Source organism: Lipotes vexillifer, unplaced genomic scaffold (genome assembly GCF_000442215.2).
Source record: "Lipotes vexillifer unplaced genomic scaffold, Lipotes_vexillifer_v1.1 scaffold1066, whole genome shotgun sequence".
Taxonomy (NCBI): domain Eukaryota; kingdom Metazoa; phylum Chordata; class Mammalia; order Artiodactyla; family Lipotidae; genus Lipotes; species Lipotes vexillifer.
In genome coordinates this window covers 322,939-338,468 of record NW_006771394.1, presented here as the reverse complement: position 1 = coordinate 338,468, position 15,530 = coordinate 322,939, and the positions used below count along the sequence as shown (strand labels likewise).

Below are 15,530 nucleotides of genomic sequence, written 5' to 3'. Positions count from 1 at the left end.
ATTAGGGTTTTTAATTTAATACTCTATTGAATGAACATGGCAGAAAAGATGACAATCTACAGGGACATTGAAACAGCAAAATAGAAAGGTCACCTCCATAAATCAGTTTACTTAGATCCATACTTTCGGAGTAGGTAATTTTATTCCCTAGATCTAATTTTTTTCTCCCCTCTTTTCTCCTCCCAACATTTTCCAAAGAGAACTTACAGGACAAGAATTTCAAAACTACCTACCTCATCCTTTCACCATTATCCATTCCACCAATACATCCTGACACATGAAGTAAACAAAGCTCTGTCCCAAAGAGAATTTTAAAAATAGCTACCGTTCTACACAGAAGGTGTGTGTGGAGGGGTGCCTAAACTTTTCAAACTGAAAAAGTTTACATATCGTCCCCCCCCAAACTCATAAGAAAGTATCAGAGTGATTTAAAAGTTCAGTATCCTATTTTTAAACAATATTTAGATTGAAGATGATCAAAATACTGCCATGTTCAGAAAGAAGGAAGGAAGGAAGGGGGCAAAAACTGGAGGTTATCTGAGCTGAAAGGGGGCCAATTTCTCATTCTGTTTGTTCCACAACATGTAAGAGACGCATTTTAGAGACAGGCCACCCCACAAGTAACTGGCAGATATGTGTACAGATCAAACGTGCTTTATGTAAAATGGGTAAGATTTAGGCTGGTGGAAAAAAATGAACTCGATAAGCACAGAGCCCCTTGCACTGAATTTCCTTGGTTTTGAGAGCTTCGTGAGACACTCAGTTCTTTGGACTAAAATGAAGTTAAGTTCAAGTTCACACTCCAAGGACAATTATGAAAAGAAAACTAGATATGGAAACCTAGCAACTAAGAAGCATTTGCAAAGGATAATGAATGGTTTAGGCAGAAATAACACAATACTAACTAATTTCACATATGGATTGTGACCTCTTGCCTGCAGAACTGACTTAAGATAAAAATGAATACTCTCTTAAACTACAGGTAAACCTGGACTCGAAGTGCAATGATAAACATATTTTTTAAATGGGTCTGGGGCACATAGGGATCAAAGTGTATTTTCAAGTGAGTAATCATAGCAAACAGCTTTGCCTCCCTCTCACCTGATGGAAGTTTTATATAAAAGACAAAGGATAGGGGGAAACAGTCATATTTTTTTTAAAAAAGAAAGAAAAAGAAAAACAACAGGTCGCTGAGACAGAGTAGAATATACGTGTCTGTGCCTGTGTTTAAAGAAAGGCGGCTGAGGGTGCACTGCAGGTGGGGAGAACGCGTTTATGTGCAGCAGGCGTCAGGGTACTTACTGTGCCCGGTTCTCTGTCTGCTCCCGAGGTTACCAAGAAACGCACAGACATGCCCGTTCAGACACAGAGGCAAGAACAGAAATAAAAAAAAGGGGGGAATAATTAGAACACAAGCCCCAAACAGTTTTAAAATGGCTTTTATTTATATAAGTCATTGCACATTCCTAATACAGTGATTTCCTGAAAATTACAGTATTTTGTAAACATAAGATTTACAGTTTAACCATACACAAAAGCCTATTCTTTTTAAAATTTCTTGACAGAATAAATTACTTTTTTTCAAAAATTAGTCAAGTGCAATTTTGCCCAATATTTAATGCATACTAGAATTAAAGCCTATGAAACTAAGTAGTAACAGATGCAATTATCAAACCTTTCATTTGAACACATTCACTTTCAAATTTAACTTCTTATTTCGCCCCATTTAACAACATTACTTTCTTTGAAAATTACCCAATTAAGCAGTTAACAGTTTTCCATAATATGGTACAGGCCACTGGCATTAATGAGGCAGTTGCCAAGATGTCAAGATGCCTGCCATCTAAAGAGATGGAGAAATCTACAGATGCCCACGTTAAACCCTGAAAACCTCCAGGGTGAACTGTGTTTCAGTGGCCAAGCTGTGCGACAGACAGTTCCTCTTAGCTCATTGTTTGCTCTCTGAATGGGTTGGGGCTTTCTTTAGCGGTGCACAAACTTTGCAGCACTGTAAGAGTGTTAGGGCAAGGTCCTAATCTGGCTTGCCCGGCCTCTCACCTCTGTGGTGCTCTGCATCGTGGTGCTTCTTGTCATCTTTAATTGCCAAGTGAGACTGGCCACTCAGAGCACTAGACAGCGCCAGGAGGCCGGCACTGCCGCCGAGGGGCGGGATTCCAGGAGGCTGAAGTCCCGAAGGGTGAGGGGTGAGGGGCACTGGAGGTCCATGGCCGTGAGAAAGATGCTGAGCTTGCAACTGCTGCTGCTGTTGGTGGTGGTGGTGAGACAGGAAGAGGAGGAGGGAGAGAGGGGGCGGTGGTGGCAGTGGTGGCGGCAACCAGGGAGACAGCAGACGTGACAGGAGAGGATGGAGGAGACAGGAGGTCACACACACACACACACACACAGACATACACACACACAGACACAGACAGACACACACACAGACACACACACACACACACACAGAGGAAGCGAACAAGGAGAGAGACAGGGAGGAAAGAGAGAAAAAAATGTGGTTAGCACTTTCAGTCCATCAAAAGCTTTCATCTGCTCAGTTACCTGATATCATATAATCTTCCCAAAACATAATCCTCAGATTGACACCGTCACTTTCTGGCCTAACTCAAGTGTAGCTACTGATTATTAGCAAACTTGGATAAGTTAGTAAGCCCTCACACGGTGGTTAGTTCCATCTCTAAGCACCTCCAAGGATGAAATCCAGTGCATCATTGAATCTAAGATGCCACAGATTTCAGACTCATTCTGACTTCAGAAAGGTTAAAATAGGGGAGGTGCAGATATGCATCCTATAATACACAAACTATATTCTCAACTAGTCACCAGTTACTAGGTGACTCCATTGCACCCCAGCATTCTTGCGTAAACTTACCGCAATGTTAGGATGAGACAAAACCAAACATTATCTTTAGTTAACAGAACATTATCTTTAGTTAACAGAACTTAGAAAGCAGGAAGAACTAGCATCTCTCATGTACTTGTGTGCCCTTAGCTCATCAAGCCCTCACAGAATGGAGGAAGTACTGATATTCCCATTTCACAGATGGGGCTCAAGGCCCTGAGTTTCTCCCACCAGGTGGCAGGGAAGTGAAGTCAATGTAGGAAGGACCCTCATGGCTGTGCTCTAGTCACGGTACCACCACATACAGAGGGAGCCCTCAGGGAGCCACGCATGTGACAAATGGAAGGAACCTTAGAGACAAAACTTTGTTTATCCCTTCCTTTCTCCTGAGCCCCATGCCCCAAACCCACTGTCACAGAGGAAAACACCAAGACTCAGGCCAAGAACCCTGCTGAGGAAAGCACTCCCACCAGCTGTGTGGGACTCCAACCATGACGACCAAGTCCCCATTCCCAAATGCCTTCGCCTCTATCACTTAACCCATTCCAGAAGTTAGAAACCTGTTCACATTAGAGTATCACTGCTCTCATATATTATATCTAAGATATGTTGCAGGAAATGAAAAAGTATCCAAGCAATGGCCCTTGCACCATAAATCTGGCCACATTTCAGCTGTCCAACATAAAACTCGTTTTTGATGAGACAGTAAAAACGATTAAAGCTCAATTTCTAAGGTGTAATGTTAGGAAATTCTTAAGATTCTGATTTGTGCTCACTTCCCTGGGACTCAATTACTCGTTTTATTTATTACACCCTTGCACGTACTGAATATATTAGATCTTCACACCAGATCTTCAGCAATTTCCACCCTGACCACTGATCTTTGACTGAATCCTAAACATTATGCTTCCGGCACTCAAGAGCAAGAGAAAGCAGCATCTAAAAGGCAGAAATCAGCATCTATAGTCATTTTACAGTAAATTTTCAACCACTCCTAGTATCTTTTAAAAAATCTTTAGGCGCCAACCTTCTCTTTAAACCTCCACTCCTTCCAAAGAAAGCACAGTTCTAATGCGAGGGAAACTGGAAAAGGGGTGAGGTCAGAGCAGGCAGCATTAACAGTATTCTTGGAAAGTATTTATAAACTACTCATTCACCATTTGAGATCATAATAACAACTTCTTTATGCATAAAATCACCTTCCTGTCATCCCAAAGACACTAATTCTTGCTCCGTCACCTTATAAGAGCTTGGCAATAGCAGGACATAAAACTGAAGGAGCTGGCAGCAGCATCACGGTCTACTAGGCATGCTCATTAGCACTTAATTAGGAACTAGACACCTGCCATAAGAAATGTGCTCAGAGAAAGATGAGGAACAGGTCTGCCCTACCAGCGATTACTATCATTACTCAGAGTAAAAGCAATGTCCGGCTTCTTGGGGGGAAAGGCAGTGATGCATACACAAGCGGGTGTGGTGGGGTAATTAAGCATGGCACTGATTAAAGAAGATGAGAGAGGCTAAGCAGAAGGGAAGGAATTTAACTATAGGGTGGAGGATACCAACCCTATCACCCTTCCCTGCACCCTACCCCCAGTCCCCCTCTAAAATTCCCCCCCAAACGGAGACACCAAAAAACAACTCCAGACATGTGATTTTATGTTAGAGCAAAGGCAGTCTCGGGTGATATTTGGATATGCTAGAAGGAAGCAGATTTTCTGCCAAGCCCAAGTTGGTTTTTGAAAAGATGAACTGGAAAGCATTCTCTGATGTACTATTGAAAAGAAAGACTAAGCTTATAAAATAAAGGGGCTTTGCCACAGCTGTGAAACAGACCTGCAAAGTTAAACTCAACCTTCAGGCAAATAGCTCTCAACAGGGCTATCCAACAGCCTAACTGGCCATGGGTAAGTCCCACCTCTAGCCTGCTCTAGCTTTCCAGGCCCCCTTGAAGAGATAGCTCACTGCCCAGTATTAGAGGCAATTAGGTTCTTCCATCCTTAGCTTGGAGATCTTGAAAGCTCCTTCTTCCTCCTTTTTTTTAAAAAAGCATAAATCCTATCACAAAATGAAAGGAGTGCTAAGTAGGTAGCGACAGGATGAATCACAGCTATTGAAGATGCTGTAGACCCAAGAAACGTGGATACTGCTGCCTCACATTCTACTACTTTAACCTACCATGCAGTGCCCCTAGATAATATTTCCAGCTTCCTTATCTGGCCTCAGCTCGGAATACACCAGAGGGAGGAAGGGCGGGTGGGCATAATGGCTCCCATTTCACAGATGAAACAGTGGCTTGCTGTGGGGCTCATAGCCAGAACAATGATTGCAAAGCTTTTATTCCCTAGAACAGCATTTCTCCTGTGACCCCAGCAGCCCAGTCCTGTTCACAAGGGATCAGTTGCAGACCTAGTGTTCCCAAGCAAGGGGAAGGAAGAGGGCAATCTCTCCACCGAGGACCTCACGTTTCTCCCTTCCCAGGTAAGGAGATACTCTTGAGGGTATGCAATACTGCACACCCAGAGACAATCCACATTCACTATTGGGCATTTACCCGGAAATAAAACCATCTTCACGATGCAGCCTCATCAGCAGTGACAGATGGGAATTTGTTCTTAGATTTATGACTCACGAGTGCCATCTCTCCAGTCCCCACTTTCCAATACCCTACATCTGAAAAAGGAAAGTATCTTTTGCTTTAGCTCTCTTCCAAGGAAGCTGATAAAGAAGAATCAAGCTGAAACAGAGATAGTTCTGGCTTCTCTCAGAAGAAGATGCTTAATAAGTAATAAGTGTTATTTCTAAGATAAAAAATTTATTGAAATGAACAGAGGGCCCACATCCAGGAGATTGAAACAACTGACTCCAAAAGGGGAGCCCACTTGCCCCATGTGTCCTAAAGAACATTTTTTTCTCAACAAGGCTTACCTGGGACAGACTAGTACTTATCACCTTCACCAAAAGGAAGAAACATGAATGTTACTTAAAAATATATGCTACAAGAAAAGAGATCCCGACACTGCTATATAGCCAGCAACACATCAAAAAATCCAATGGCTCTGTCAATTAGGGGAATTTACATGAATCAGTCCTCCATAGACCCAAACCTACCCAAATCATCGGGGGAACTGTAAAATGTTTCTCAACATGACAGCAAGGCTGGCTGGGAAAATTCAACCTTCTACCCATTCATTAGCTTGAACTAATTAGTAAACATTTTCTTTAAGTTAATGCTTATAGATTTATACACCACAGAACACATAAGCAACACAGTTTATAAAGCTATCAGAAAAGGCATTTCTGATGAACAATGGTGGTTTGGGGTAATATGTATCAATCTAGACTGGTAGCTCTTAAACAATTTCAACACCACTTTCCCCACCCCAGGGACATCTGGCAACATCTAGAGACATTTGTGGTTGTCACAACTGGGAGGGAAAGCCGAGTAGAAGTGTTGCTGGCATCTAGTAGGTAGAGGCTGGGGATGCTGTTAAACGTCCTACAATGCACCGGACAGCCCCCAGCACAGAGAATTCACGAGCCCAAAACGTCAACAGTGCCAAGGGTGAGAAATTCTGGTCTCAATCTAAGCTGGAATTCTGTCCCATTACATTAGAAACCATGTTCTTATATGCCAAAGGACTTGCCAAATTGTTGCTTAAAAACCAGAAGTACTTTAAAATATTCACTTTTCACTGTCCCTTCCCCATCGAGTACCTTGTCACAGCTCAAAAAAATGAGCCTCTGCTTCCTAATGCTGACTCCACTAACAATTCAAAACAAAACAAACAAACAGAAACTTCACATTTTACAAAACCATTTGGGAAAAGAGCTACAATGGGAACTTTTACATACTGTTCTGGTGCCTCAAAGGTGATTAGGGAAAGGTTTAGTTTGGGGCATAAGGAGATAACTGTACTTGTTCTTAACCCAAACAATTTGAATAGGCTGGGAATGAGACAAGTAAAACAAACACCAAACACTGAGTTAGTGATACTGAAAACCCGCAAGAAATAAAATAACCTCATCCATGTCAAACAACAGCCACACATTTAGAATTTTACTTCACATTTTACCCAGTGCAGACTGGGTCAATTATGTTGCTATATGAAATTGACTTTGCTGTTTACATTCAGAGCCTTAATATAATTGTGCAGTGGTTTCTACATTTTTTTTTCTAAAACAGGTGTAGCACAGGGTTTATCACCACAGAGCTGCCTATACAAGTGGAAAGAACACCAGAATAAAAACGAAGGCCAACGTCCCTCTCATTCCCACTAGATGCTAATAAGTTCCTTATCACCAACCACTGAATTTCTGAAATTTAACCCACTTTATAACCTTTGGGAATACTATGTCACACAGATCACAAACTGAACCCAACCAGAACTAAAACCATGCCCCAAAATAGCATCTTTAATGCTAAAAGCGTGACAGTAAGTGGCATTTATAGCACTTGGTATTTAAACACTTTTAAAGGGGGGGGGGCACTTTATAACCTTTGGGAATACTATGTCACACAGATCACAAACTGAACCCAACCAGAACTAAAACCATGCCCCAAAATAGCATCTTTAATGCTAAAAGCGTGACAGTAAGTGGCATTTATAGCACTTGGTATTTAAACACTTAAAAGGGGGGGGGGGGAGTGAAAAGTAGCATTTATTGACAGTTCTCTCCAAGTCATTCTTCCTTGATTTTCTACTATTTCTCTGTTCTTTAAAACACTCAAGTTCTTATCTTGGGAGAGTGCAGAAAAAGAAAATTGGTATGCTATGATAAACAAGTGGGAAAAGTGGGAAAGAGCTATGTGGCAGGAGAAACATCAAGGACACTACTATAGGAGTTATCTGAAAACCTCCCATTATGTGGATGGCCTCTCGCGTGAAGGGGGCAAGGGTGATAAACAGGCGGAAACTGCTTGCTGGGGCCAAGAATTCGCAAGCCACTTGAAGACAATAAAATAAATAAATACATAAATCCATTGAGAGGCTCCATCTCGATGCAGGAGCACACAGAACATGAGATGCAGGAGCAACACTGATGGCCTGTACGTAGGCAGGCACCAGGATGAAGGCCTAAAATTCTGAAAAGGATCTAAACTCGTCTTTACTGCTTCTGCATTTCAGCTAATCCGCACAGGACAACTCAGTCTGCATCACCCCCCTGACTTATTCGTCCTACCTGCCCTGGGTGTCTGTTTCTGTCGTGACTTAAAAGACCTAAACTAGAATAAGTTTTTTAAAAGCCATGTTTACTTAGGTAGACCCACTTCTAAAACCATATAAGGTTTCAGTGAAAAGATGCCCGCATCACCAGCCATCAGAGAAATGCAAATCAAAACCACGAATGAGACAGCGCGTCACACCCACTAGGAGGGCTAGAATCAAAACAATGGACAATAACATAACAAGTGTTGGAGAAGCAGCAGAGAAACTGGAATTCTTATCCACTGCTAGGGAGAATGTAAAATGGTACAGCCACTTGGTTGTTTAAGCTCAATGGAGTCACCATATGACCCAGAGTTCCATTCCTAGATATAAACATCAGATAAAAGAAAACATGTCCACACAAAAATTTGTACACAAATGTTCACAGCAACATTATTCATAACAGTCAAGAGGTGGAAACAACCTAAATGACCAGCAACTGATTGGATCAACAAATGCAGCATATTGATGCAATGGAGGATCATTCATCAATAAAAAGGACTGAAGTACTTGCTACAACATCTATAGACCTTGAAAACATTATGCAAGTGAAATAAGCCAGACACAAAAGGCCACATATCATATGATTCCATTTATATGAAATGTTCAGAACAGGCAAATCCACAGAGATAGAAAGATTAGTGGTTGCCAGGGGGTTGAGGGGAGGGGGCATGGGGCCTGACTACTAATGAATATGGGTTTATTTTTGGAGTGATGAAAATGTTCAAGAATTAGATAGTAGTGATGGCCGTACAAGTCTGTGAATATACTAAAAACCACTGAGCTGTGTGTGTTTAAAAGGGTGAATGATATGGTACGTTAAGTCATCTATCAATTTTAAAAAACTGCATAGATCTAATTTCTAAAATGAGATGCTCAACTTTCTATTCTGAAGATTTTTCTTCTTCCTCTGAAAAGAGGGAAAATGTTATAATGCCTTCTTCTAAGAAATCCAAATAACAATCATATGAAAATATATGGGGAAATGAACAAGTAGACAATGCTTCAGTAAATTGCCTAATAAATAAAAAGCACACTGCCCAATTCACTAGAACCCAGACACTGAAGCCAAGCTCTGCAATTGTCAGAGATACCTAGTTGTACCCTCAGTTAAAAAAAAAAAGAAAACTAGCTCGACCTAAAGGAGAGGTAGGATGCATAAAAGACTTCTCTGCGATATTGCACCATCTCTTTGGAAAATTAATAAAAGGGCTAGACTGGTGGAATTTAAGTGGCAGGTATGTCACTAAATAGGAGCTGGGAGATCCATGTTTGTTGTCATCATTTTATTTACTCCCTTTGGTAGCAGGCTATGCATTATTCTCTCAGGGTGAATTTGTTTTATAAAGAAACTTACAGCTGGGTTACTGATGGGCTTTCCAGGGATTAACTGCATACTCATAAGAATAAGAGGCTAACCTCATCCTCTTAAACTTCCCACACTACAATCCTAGAGATGTCTGACAGCTACAGCCGGAGGAAAAAAATAATCCAACATTTTTGCTAATCCTTAAACCAATCATCTCCTGCAACAACAGGGAGTCCTTTAGGTCTACAACTCAATCTCTCAAGGACAGAAAGGCTTCTTCTGCAGACACATCAGGAGTTTGTATTCACAGCCATGACCTACACAAATACACATAGTCAGATACCACAGGCCACCCTAGACTTCTTTTATTTCATACTAAGTTGTTTTAAAGTATAGAGAATTATAAATTTGCCTATGGAACAGGAGTATACACACATGACCAATAACTGGAGCCCCAAACTTGAGCCCCATAGGCCTTGACAGAAGTTATATTCATGGAAAGTAAGTCAGATCACAGCCAAATAAATGAGAAAGGACAAACAACGTTGCTTACATTAACTCCAAATTTCCCTGAGTTCCCTGATGTTCGTAGCACTGCTATGGGAAATTGTTTAAATTTTCTTATATCCAACAGTCAGCAACAAGGCAGCTATCAGAAATGTGGCATTTTGTGGTAGGGGAACTGTTCATCTGTCCGTGTCTTCTAACTCTTCTCTCCTTCCAATTCTATCACAAGGATCCCCGCCACCTCTCGGGGCCAGCAAAAGGCCTGGTGCCCTTTCCTCTTTATGTTGAGTAAGGAAGCCAATGATGCCTTGGCCTCACATTTTTGCTTCTCAAACCCCTCCATCTGTTCCCGTAACTTAGCTTTCCCCCCTGGTTCTGAACTTTAAAAAGTTTGTTCGTCAAAAGTTAAATGGCAGTGCTTTTGCACTTCAGAGTCCTTCTTAAAAATCATTCAAGCACGACAACTTAATGGCAGGAGCAGAGCATCTGGCTGCGTCTAATCTCAAACACCAACATCCATGTAACCACCAGAAAAGACAAAGGAGGAGGTGACCTGCTGCTAGGAGCAATCGCCCCTTCACAGGAGCTTGGCCAACCGGACCCAGAGATCTGCTACAGGTGCTGAGAGAAACCAGGCAGACAAAACCTCAGTTCAGGGTGTCAGCACCACATGCTCGTTAAAGGCTGCCAGCCAAGGTCTTACCCCCACAAAAGCCATGCAAGGTAAATGGTACTATCCATTGTCCTGTAGAAGGATGCTGATAGAGGTTAACTGGCTGTACAATGCCACAAAGCTAAGAAGTGGCAGTGCCGGGACTTCCCTGGTGGTCCAGTGGTTAAGAATCCACCTTCCAATGCAGGGGACACAGGTTCAATCCCTGGTCTGGGAACTAAGATCCCACATGCCGCAGGACAACTAAGCCCGTGTGCCACAACTACTGAGCATGCAGGCCACAACTAGACAGCCCGCGTGCCACAACCAGAGAGAAGCCCGTGTCCCGTAACGAAAGATCCCATGTGCCACAACAAAAAAAAAAAAAAAAAAAAAACATTTTTTAAAAATAAAAATAAAAAGTGGCAGTGCCAAGTCCCAACCAAGTGCATCTCATCCTAGGCCCAGGCTTTGTCCAGGTTAACACAATACAAACGGTCTTAGAAAGATGAGCATAAAACACTGAGAAGTTAGGCAGTAGGTACTTGGTTAGAAATAAGTATACAACTATGTAACTGTTTTAATAAAGAAAATCACACTCTGCTAATTATTCTTTTACTCTTCTACTTTTTAATCAAAAAGCAACCATGTTTCTTTAGGGGTGGTGGGAAAACTTGGCTGAGAAGAAGCACAAGGGGACTTCCTGGGGAGGTGGGAACAATCTGCACCCAGAGAGGAATGTGAGCTACAGGGTGTGTGCATGTGCCAGTGATCACTCTGTACACTCAGGAGCTGTGCATCTCAGCTGTGAATTACACATCAATTTTTTAAAAAATCTGTGTGTGTACAGGTACGTATATATCCATATCTATATTTATATGACTTATATTAATTATACGTGATATAAACCCAATTATATGTGATATAAACCCAATTAAAAGATAACACTAATTATTTGGAATCCCAATCTCAACTTAAAATCAATTATGTAGTATCAGAGAAGGTAGAAGAGGGCTCTTAGTTCACAACTCCCCAAATACTACAATGGGGAGTGATCTGAAGAGCCCGTCTGTCAATTTTCCCTTCCTTCAGGTAGCCATTAGCTATCCCACAAATAAAATGTTAACGTCAGTCAATAACCTACTTCGTTTTGAGCATTTTTAATAGCATTCCAAACTAAAAAAAAAATCTTTGAGGAATGCTGATTAAATTGTGGAGACTATCCTGATGTTTGGGGGAAAAAAAAAAAAAAACAAGGTTCAAATACATACGTTTCCTTCCCACAATGAACTTGTTTTCTCAAGTACAAGGGAGTTTGTGCCAAACCAAACAAACCCTGTATCTATTAAGATCTCTGCATTTTTATTGTTACAAGAACGTAACATGTTTAATAACAAAAGAGCTTATAAAAAGCAAAATTCAAAAAGTAAGGTTGCAGTTATTAGTCTGCCAATTACCAAATATGCCCTCAGTCAAGCTGTTAAAAAAAAGTATAACAAAAAATATCTCAATAGTTTCTCCAAGTATCAAATATCTAAGAAGCTTATCTCTCTTAAATACCAGGAATCTATGTAGGTTGAAGGCAGGTGCTGTGGTGAAAAAGATTTAAAATTCAGTATTTTCCGTCAGATATGAGAACCAAGTTTTCTATGCTGGTGAGAAATGGGCACCATTAATTCACTCTACAAAAATGGAAAAAACTATAACCTCTCTCTTCCTCCTAAAAGAGCAGCCACGGTCCCAGGACACAGCTGAGCTTACCTAGAAGCCTGGTGTCCTTGAGAAGATTTAACTTTTTCCAGGTTTGCTAAAGAGAAATATCTGTAGCCCTGTCAAGCAAGCAGTAAGCTCCTTGATTGTACCTTAAAGGGAATGAGAATGTTTCAGCTCATTTGCATTTTAAAGGGTGCTCTTTCATGATCTTTCACACTTGTAATAGATGTCTAAACCGTTAAATTACTATTTCTTTTCTTAGCTTGAAAGTCGATGCAGACGAAGAGCATGGCCTCTCCCAGTGTTCTTTACCCTAAGTTGGTCCCTGAACAATACTGACAGCTGCTATCAAACCGGGCTGCATTTACCCTGCGCGCAGCTGCTGCTTGTAGGAACAGACAGCCTCCCAGAGCCTCCTCCCCTCTGGGGAGACAGGCTGACACACTGCATGTTCAATGAAGGGGTGCAAAGGTCTGCTGAATTGTCAACCCAATTTTATGCTACTTCGATTTTCCAGGACGCGCACAATTCCTTTCAAGCAAAAATCAAGCATATGCCACAGCATGAAACTTACGGTGCGGGATAATTATTGATCACTACAAACTTTAAAAGAGCCTGCTGACATAAATTAATATACTGATCCAAAAATTACAATTATAAAAGCCGCACATGCCAGTATGCTGAAGACCTGCGAGGGGCGTTAAGTCTTGTGCTGGGCCCAATTCACTGATTTGGGTCATTGTTGCTAGCTATCGGAGCTAATCTGCCTTTATAATCTCAACAACATGTTTCCTGGACTAGAGCCATTCATAAAATTAGCGATTCATCTGCCCTTCCAGAACAACCTACTATTTTTATTTTCTGATTCAACTCAAAATGAGTATTACCTATAAACATCTGGTTAATACAATTTCCTCCTTTCTAATGGACAGGATTGGGCAGTGCCTTTGAGAATGTAGGAGTACAAAGTTTTACCATTGAGAAATGACAAGTAAAAATTTAGAGCCTATCAGAAAACAAACGTGTTCCACAAAGTGTAACTGGGTACTTGAGAACTGCCTTGCGTATGTTTTCCTTTCATCAAAACAGGCTTTTCCATCCTCATTCATCTGGGCTAAAAAATTCTGCGCTCGAGCTACAAGTACAATTTGCTATTAGTCTTTGCTAATCAAACACGGTACATGCAAAAGTACCAGTGAATATTTGATTTGATCTCTGAAATAAAGCAATTCATTACACAAGAAAAGGGTACAGAAGGTAGCAGACAAATGCAGATGTAATTGTGTTTTTTGTTGAATGTGATTAGAGAGCCCACTAAGTAACAGTCAAAAATGTGACACTAAGGGGGAGAGATGCAGAGCCCAGACCTGTGGGGAAGAGGAGGGGAGAAATTGTTTATGCAGAGCTAAGCTGTCAAGTGTAATAAAGCAGCTTGAATAAAATTTAAGCTGAAAATCCACTGAAGCTCCCCATTTCAGGGAGGAAAAAGCTATTAAAAGGAAATGAAGGTCACCCTCCCAGTTTATTTCACCTAATTGACTGCCAATAGCTTACCACAGGCAACCCGACTGCAGATCTGCAATTGAGAAACTGATGAAAGGAGAGTTTTCAAGCTGAGGCTCATTCTTTAATCCTCCTTGGCTCTTATGTTTTTTCTCCATCTCCAGTTGGGATGTAATTTTAAACCCTGATGGATTAACTGGTTCCATTGTCTGTGGCCATCACTGCACTATGGCACTCTTAATCCGTACAGCAGCATGTCTAATTATCATTACAAAGTGTCTGAGGGAACTATAAAGACCAGCAGGGCATCTTCTCACAAGCAATTAACATAAATTGATAAATGAGTGATTTGAATCCGCTCAAGGCACTCAGATATGAATAAAATCAGCAAGGACGGTCCCTTATTTCAGCTACTTCTTTCGCTTAGTCTGGAAGGGCAGAAAACATGAGAACCGTCCTGGATCCTGCAGTGAGGGGGCGGGGGGGATGAACTCATGCAGGGGATGGACCCAACAGTTCACCAGGCTCATTAATGCAGAGCAAATGACTTGTGATTGACAACCAGTTGCCAGCAAGGAGCACTAACTGAACTCAACCCAGGAGAGCAGAAACCTGGTGAAAGGCTAGAGGGCACTAGGGCAGACAATCATCACTTCTTCAGCGGCAAGAGGGCTTTCTTTTCATTGGGGTGCCACTTAAAAATTCATGGAAGAGGCACAAGAAAAGCAAAACAGTTATGCATAGGTTCTAATACCCTGGGAAAGCAAAAGGCAAAAAAGCAAAAGACAACGAAATGAAATAATGCCGAGCTACGTCTTGACCTCACTGGGATCTAAAGTTTATACAACAGAAGTAAGGAAAGTAGGTATTTAAAACCCTTGCCAAAGCTTTAACCTAAGGGAGCAGGATAAACTACATTTATTTTTCCATTGAAAAGAAGATTTATTTTTTCTTCCCCTCCTAAAAATGTTTCTATCATCTCCCTTATGCTAATCTTTCTTCCCCTACACACCTCAGCATACCTGACACTGCCACCCCCTGCCCCCCCGGCTTATCAAATGGGTTAAGATTAAGCGACACAACATTATATATAGATAGATAGATATTAAGCCAACAAATTAAGAAGAAATGAAAGCTGGTTATACACACTGTAGGAGGTAGACCTGGTAGGCCACGTACCCCGATGATGGCATTCAGCTCTGCCATGGTCACCTGTTTGGCACGTTCGACAGCCTGGGCCACCTGCTGTTGATGCTTTGAAAACAAGGAGAAGGAAAAGTGTTAGCAAGGCAGCCAAGACCTTCACTGTACCTTCCAACAATAAGACAAATGCCACATGAGGTGCAGACTGAAGTGTAATATGTCTTTAAATGTGAACTTGCTCGAGCACACACTGTTCCACAGAACACACAGACAAACGGCAAAGGCAAACTGAGAGTGGTGCATCCCTTATTTCTAGCCAACACCAGTTACCACTTTACTTCTGATGGGAATCTGGGGCTCAGAATGGTAGAAAGTCAAAGGAGGACATCAAAAATGGTAACGTGAGGCCTTAGAAAATAAACAGTATGGGATTTGGAAGATCACCCTGGTTCTCAGAAGGGGTTTGCTATGATAAGTCTGAGCAGGAAAAGTTTACAGCCATTTAAAAACACCCCTTTTGGGCTTCCCTGGTGGTGCAGTGGTTGAGAGTCCGCCTGCCGATGCAGGGGACACGGGTTTGTGCCCCGGTCCGGGAAGATCCCACATGCCGCGGAGCGGCTGGGCCCGTGAGCC

At 41.7% G+C, this 15,530-nt stretch overlaps 1 protein-coding gene across 10 annotated transcripts in view; it reads right to left on the bottom strand.

The window, feature by feature from the left end:
* The window catches only part of TLE1 (TLE family member 1, transcriptional corepressor), an 88,359-nt gene that overhangs the window by 41,294 nt on the left and 31,535 nt on the right, over positions 1-15,530 (bottom strand). For 3 of the 10 annotated variants that reach the window (XM_007446720.1, XM_007446719.1, XM_007446724.1), the window contains exons 6-7: positions 14,934-15,008; positions 2,043-2,263 (exon numbers count right to left, since the gene is read on the bottom strand). In XM_007446720.1, the coding sequence (XP_007446782.1) occupies positions 2,043-2,263; positions 14,934-15,008 (296 nt within the window). Of the gene's footprint in view, positions 1-1,302; positions 1,320-2,042; positions 2,264-14,933; positions 15,009-15,530 lie in introns of all 10 variants that reach the window. The other 7 variants (XM_007446718.1, XM_007446722.1, XM_007446723.1 and 4 more) reach the window with 5 other exon arrangements.